This window comes from Diachasmimorpha longicaudata, chromosome 20 (assembly GCF_034640455.1).
Source record: "Diachasmimorpha longicaudata isolate KC_UGA_2023 chromosome 20, iyDiaLong2, whole genome shotgun sequence".
NCBI classification, from domain to species: Eukaryota; Metazoa; Arthropoda; class Insecta; order Hymenoptera; family Braconidae; genus Diachasmimorpha; species Diachasmimorpha longicaudata.
In genome coordinates, this window is record NC_087244.1 from 2,162,014 (window position 1) to 2,168,349 (window position 6,336).

Below are 6,336 nucleotides of genomic sequence, written 5' to 3' on the forward strand. Positions count from 1 at the left end.
CACTTTTTAGAAGAAGCAACTTTCATTTTCATCTTTTGAGGTCGACTCCTGACGAGGTGAAGAGGACAGGTGGCACTGAGAGAGTTGCTCTTATACTGTATACTGGAGGGGCAGGGGCCAGTTCGACTTATTTGGTCTGGCTGGCTGGCTGGCTGGCTGGCTGGCTGGCTGGCTGGCGTGCACAGGGGTAGTAAAAAGGCGTCGATCACTCCTGGTTAGGTGCGTATACTCGTTGTGTCATCCTCGATATGAACACTAGTCATGCGCAAAGGTGTATCCATAGGGTGCGAGCCCGGGTCGAGCAACGAAGCGCCGTCAGAGTGGCGTCGTGGTGCGAAACATCACATTTCCCAATAGGAGAAGGAATAAATCGTTTCTGTAGAGTTAGAAACATCGCAATACCGGCGGAAAGACTCGGTAAAAAGAGTAAATAGGAGTAGCAATGTAGTTGAAAAATAGAAAACAATTAGCCCTAATGATAGATTAATTGGAAAATTATTGTTCATCGAACAATAATGTACAGTCAATTGTCCAGGTCAACGACTACTTTGGACGGGCACGTGCTGCTAATTAGTGGTAAATTGCAATCGAACATTTTCAGAATTGAACAGTAGTGGTAGAGAAGAGTGAGTTTTCATTGGGTTTGCTCTTCAAATTGAGTTTGTAAAAATCAACTCGTTGGACGAAAAATTGCTCGGCTACGGGAGAGACAGAAAGTAACAGGTATGTATATATATATATATATATATAGGAGTAAATTGTTTGGGTTAATAGTTGAGAGGAAATAAATGCATTGACAAGTGCATAGTTAATCCCAGTGGAGCAGTTAATACATTTCGGTAATGCATATAAATTTCAAAGAGGCAAAACAAAAAAAACGGTTTTATACAAATTAATTTGTAAAAAATTACTCTACCATATGCTTGACATATTTTTATATAATGCTTTTATTTGATATGTTTTTTTTTTTTGCAGGTGTAGGGGAGACGGAAAAAGAATGCTATAATTACCAGGAGAAAAGAGGCTAAAGAGAAGTAGAAATTCTACCTGGGAAACATAGAATAAAACTTGGGATGCGGTGATGGCTCTGTTGTACAGATTCGTGCAACTACCGGATCGTGGTGGGACGCGAGTCTTTTCATTTGTTGTTACCAAGAGTGTGGTACGAGATCCGGAAAGAGATATTACTAGTAAAGAGCTAGTTTGTGGATTTCAAAAATGGGCAGTTGCCTTCTCCCGAGGGGATAAGGTTTGATTGAATAAAAATATTTTTTCCACTAGGTTTTTGAAAAAAATAATGAATATGAAAAAATGTCAACAGGTACTTGGTGTCTATTTAGTCTGGCGTGGTGCGGCACCAGGTTTGCGCGTCTACGTAGATTTTATCTTCACGCTCCTCAATCGCGAACACTTTTCTGTGAACGAAGGTTTCTCAGGAAAACGCGTCAAGTTTACGTACGATGCGCCAGCCCAGGGTAACCGCAATTATATACCAATTGCGGACCTTTACAGCCGCAATTTCGCTGATCCAAATGGAGAATTCCAATTGGAGTTATCCATGGCGAATGTGCGAACAGTTTTTACGGCAGAAGTCCGAATGCTAACAGGAGTTTTTGCAGGAGTCCAACAGAAAGCAAATAAACTCGAGACAGGTTATTTTACATTTGGTGGTTTTGATTGGAATCTTGCTATCTATCCGCAAGGAAAGAAGGAGGGGGAGGTTAGACAGGAAGGTGGTGGTGGTGGTGGTGGTGGTTGCCTCAGTGTTTATTTGGTTCGTCTGACGGGTTTTGATCATCGATGTCGTGTACGTTACAGCGTAGCTCTGGGTGAGGGAGAACGACAGATGGAGTCAGGTCAGATTGAGGATTTTTCGGACGCAGAGGGTCAAGGTTTCGGTTGGCATCCACGTGTTCATTGGGCGGACGTAGCTCATAGGGGTATTCTGCCACTAACTGTCGAAATGGTTGAAGCGAGAACGATTTCTGAAGTTGTTGTGCAAGCTTTGGGACCTGCGATCCTTCCTGCAGCACCATGCTATGACAGGGATACACAAGCTTGGGCCATCCGGGCAGATCTTCACTCTGATACTGTTCGTCTTCATCTCATTTACAAAGATATTCACAACGTCCCGAGAAATCATTTGCGTTATATTAGTTGGTCAGCGTTTCTTATGCGGGGAGATGAAGCTGATGCAGAAGGAATCCTTCTTCCTGGTAGCCCATTTTCTCGATACTATGCACAAGAACCTACAGACGAGGGGATTATTATGGAAACAAGTTTGAGGGTGAATGAAGTAAACAACAACCACTGTCCCTTCTTGACGGAAAAAGGACAGCTGAGACTTCGTTTGGAGTGGTATGAGAGTCATCTCCTTTTTCAAGCTACCTATCATAAATATGATGATGTCTGTCGCGTTCACAATCAACAAATGCGAAGAGAGATTGCAACCCTTCAGGCGGAAAATTATAGTCTTGAACGTCAGCTATTTAGTTATCAAAAGTCACTGGCTTATACGCAAGCGCAGCATCAAGAAGAAGCGGAGCAGCCGAGTCCACCGAATTCGCAGCAGCATTCAGGTGGTCATGTGGTTGATGGTCTTGAAAGATCAGCTTCAACAGACACTGAATACGCCTGACCAGTGGTTTCGTCGAGGCATACAACAAGTCAGTTACCGATAATCGAGGAGAACGATAGGAGTTTACATTATAATTTGGTTAATTTAATGGAACGACGATTAACTAATTTTCAGTATTTGAGGAGAGAATCAGAGGCTTCAAAAGGTTCAGGAGATTCACATGGGAGTGAAAAAGAGGGCAAGGGTATCATTGAGCAACAGCCTACTAGATTACGATATTGTGGCGATAGGAATAATAAGTATCGTTCACGAGTCTTTTCAGGATTCTCCGATAGCTACTGGCAGGATGAAAAAAATGAGACAAGGCAGAGGAGCCCTACATTCTGGGAGACTGTGGTAGGACTGGTGTGTTCCTTGGGAGCTTTACCAAGTAGAACAGCTAAAATGGTCGGAAGGGCTGAGTATATGTGAATATTGTATTATTGAATCTCTTTGCCATTTTTGAGGTGAACCAACTGGAATGTCCCAATGAGATTTGTTTGAGAGAAGAAGAAGAAGAAGAAGAAGAAAGTGTGATGAGTATTGATAGTTTACAGTATTTTAGGAGAGTTCAGAACTCTTTCTCAACCTGGTAAATACTATATTATGTAAATGATGTTTTTTCGGCTTGACAACAATCATTGCCATTCTCTATGGCAAATGTATCCGTAGCTTAATTGATCATTGATGTTATCATTAGAGGGCCAGTAAAAATAATACAGAAAAAGGAATGATTAAAGAGGAGAAGGAGGAATGGTAGGAGAGTATTGATTTGAAGAGTAGTTTTTGTGTTTAATAAAATAAAGCAAATTTAGCTGTTTCATTGCTATCGAACTACTGGGAATGACCATGGAAGTTTGGAAGTTAATAATCAAGTGCGAAGTAGGTTAGTATGAAAAAATAGTATACCAACATTGAAAGTATGTATATCGGATATGATGAAACTAGGTATGATGAGGCTGCCTGCTCGAGCATATCAGATTTTGAAATTGGTGTGGTGGTCAGTTACACTGCAATATTGTTAATGTAATGGTGGACCTATAATTCATATTGGGTATTGGATATTTCCTCATTTTTTCGATACAGGAATTTTTTATAATACATAATGATTGACAATCAGAAGGAGGAAACTAGCCAAATGGCCATCTATGCGGTTATTCCAATCAGTTAACAATTGACAGATAAAAGTTTGGAAATAAGTCTAATAGACGGTACTCTATAAATGGGGTAAAAACTGCCAAAGAGGTAGGGAAAGAAATGGTAGAGAGAGAGAGAGAGAGAACCTTTTGAAGAAGTAGATGAATGTTTGGAGAAATGAAGAATTTTATTGTGTAATCAGAGAATTATTTCCATGTCAACGATGGCAGGCATTTTATGTACCTTTCTCAGGCCAAATGTGAAATTATTGTCGTCCTCTGTATCGCCTATTAACGATTTACATAGTTGCTCGGCTTTTCAGTTGGGAAATCTCATTGAAGCACCGGGTTCAGGAGGAAAATTTGTAATTGACCCTCAGTTGGAAGTTGAAATTCGATGGTAGATTTAATAAGATTGGTTGAGTTTTCAATTTTTGCTAAGTGGGCATGTAGCAGGTTTATGCAATTTTTTTTTCAAAGGTTCTCATGTGATTCTGTGATATAATAACTTATCTACTTCAATCTACAATCGATATATCAATATGTATCATCTCTGTGATTTTAGACTCTGGTGAAAGCTGTATTAATTTAAAACTTAATCTTGAGTCAAATTTCCAAATAAATTTTTCAAACCAATAGTTATCACCGTATCTTTATTTTGGAGGGCATGACGAATAATGAGAGAGAGAGAGAGAGAGCGAGAGAAGGCTTAAATAGAAGGGAAGGGGAGTACCGCCTGTTTGGAATTGTATTTTATTTTTATTTCATTGATTATTTAATTGATTCTGAGAAATTTTTGATTTTTTTTTAATTCACTGTAACTGTATCTTCAAGTGTTAGTTATTTAGTAATTTTCGGTGAAATAAAATGTAAATTTTCCTAAAATTCAAATTAATTATTAGGTTTTTAAATGTTAAGAATTAATATTCCTAATATTTCCTATTCCCCATGATGTTTTAATTAAATGAAATTTATTGATTGACTTTAGTGAACGGAATAAAAGAGTAAGGGAATTTGAAATAATCCGCCAAGGAAAAAGTCCCTAGCCGTGCGAAGGGTGGGGAAAGCGCTAGTGAGTTTCATGCGCAGCTCCCTTGCGCAGCTACTGTTGCTAGGCGGGCGCGCGCGCACAGGCCTGACTGGGCTACGTGGCGTCAGTATGCTCGGAGATGGCGGCTGTACTGTATGTCTGTGCTGGTGTTTCGCGTATTTTGCCTAATTTATTTAATAAAATGTGGAGTTTAGATTATTAAAGTCTTTAATTAAATGGAAATAGTTTCGGGGCGTGTAATTAATATAGTGAATATTGTTTTTGAAAGTTTAATAGTAAATAGTGAAGGGATTTGTGGGAAGTGAGCATGAGGACGCTTGGGCGTGGCTCGTTGGTGATGAGGCCTAATTTGTTAAATAACTGGCCAAATTGTTGCTAAAAAGACTGGTATATTGTGCATTGAGTGGGATTTAGTAAAATAATAAAATGGTAAATGGAGTGAAAAACGAGTAGCGTCTCCACAGAGCTGTGTGACGAAGGGATGGTGCGGCGAGGGGGGGCAGCCGTACGTGTTCGTATTTGTTGGCGGCATAGTGATGACGCCTAATTTATTAAATGAATAGTGAAATATTGCTAAAAAAGACTGGTACATTGGGTGTAAATGGATTGGCCCAGGAAAGTGTGTGCATTCAATGACATTTTTAAAAATAATAAAATGCTAAATGGACAGTTGAGAAATGGGGATCATCTCGACAGACTTGGGAGGCAAAGGGATGGTGCGGTGAGGGCGGGGCAGCCGTACGTGTCCGTGCTTGTTGGCGGCTTGGTGATGACGCCCAATTTATTAAATAAATAGTGAAATATTGCTAAAAAAGACTGGTGCATTGGGTGTAAATGGATTGGTCCAGGAAAGTGTGTGCATTCAATGACATTTTTTAAAATAATAAAATGCAAAATGGACAGTTGATAAATGGGGAGCATCTCGACAGACTTGGGTGGCAAAGGGATGGTGCGGCGAGGCGGGGCAGCCGTGCTTGTCGGCGGCTTGGTGATGACGCGTAACCTGTAAAATTAAATAATTGGACAAATTGTTGGTTAAAAAAAAGTGGTAAATTGCGTGTAAATGCATTGGGCCGGAAAGGTGTGTTTATTGAGTGACATTTTAAAAATAATAAAATGGAAAATGGACGAATGAAAAATACGTAGCGTATCTACAGACTTGAGTGGCAAAGGGATGGGGGGGGGGAGAGTTGTGCGCGTTGGTGGTTGTTGGTGCGTCGGTGAAAAGGTGTAATTTGTTAAAAAATGGTTAAAATTTTAATTTAAAAAATAATCAGTCGGGTTGTAAATACAGTGGCCTAAAAAAGTGTGTGCATTTTATTTAAATTGTGGCATAATTAAATGGTTAATTGGGTAGTGATAAATAAGGTGGTATATTCAGTGAGCAGTGTGGTGAAGGGTTGGGGGGGGGGCAGTGGTTTGTGACATTTGTAGAAAAAAAATGAGTGCAGTGATGTGGGGATAGTGTTTTTTTTTTTTTTTTTAATGTGAAGTGAGCTGTGGAAAAGGAGGAATGTTGAGACAGCATTCAA

At 39.8% G+C, this 6,336-nt stretch overlaps 1 protein-coding gene across 2 annotated transcripts; it reads left to right on the plus strand.

Moving 5' to 3' along the window:
• Nucleotides 1-16: 16 nt before the first annotated feature.
• LOC135171514 (uncharacterized) lies at nucleotides 17-2,639 on the plus strand. 2 transcript variants are annotated; one of them, XM_064138128.1, is made up of 4 exons: nucleotides 17-219; nucleotides 284-723; nucleotides 976-1,249; nucleotides 1,322-2,639. In XM_064138128.1, the coding sequence occupies exons 3-4, from the start codon at nucleotides 1,082-1,084 to the stop codon at nucleotides 2,636-2,638; spliced, it is 1,485 nt and encodes a 494-aa protein (XP_063994198.1). In that variant the 5' UTR covers nucleotides 17-219; nucleotides 284-723; nucleotides 976-1,081; the 3' UTR covers nucleotide 2,639. The 2 variants fall into 2 exon arrangements, with proteins under 2 accessions (XP_063994198.1, XP_063994199.1); XM_064138129.1 differs by lacking the exon at nucleotides 284-723.
• The last annotated feature ends 3,697 nt before the right edge of the window (nucleotides 2,640-6,336 follow it).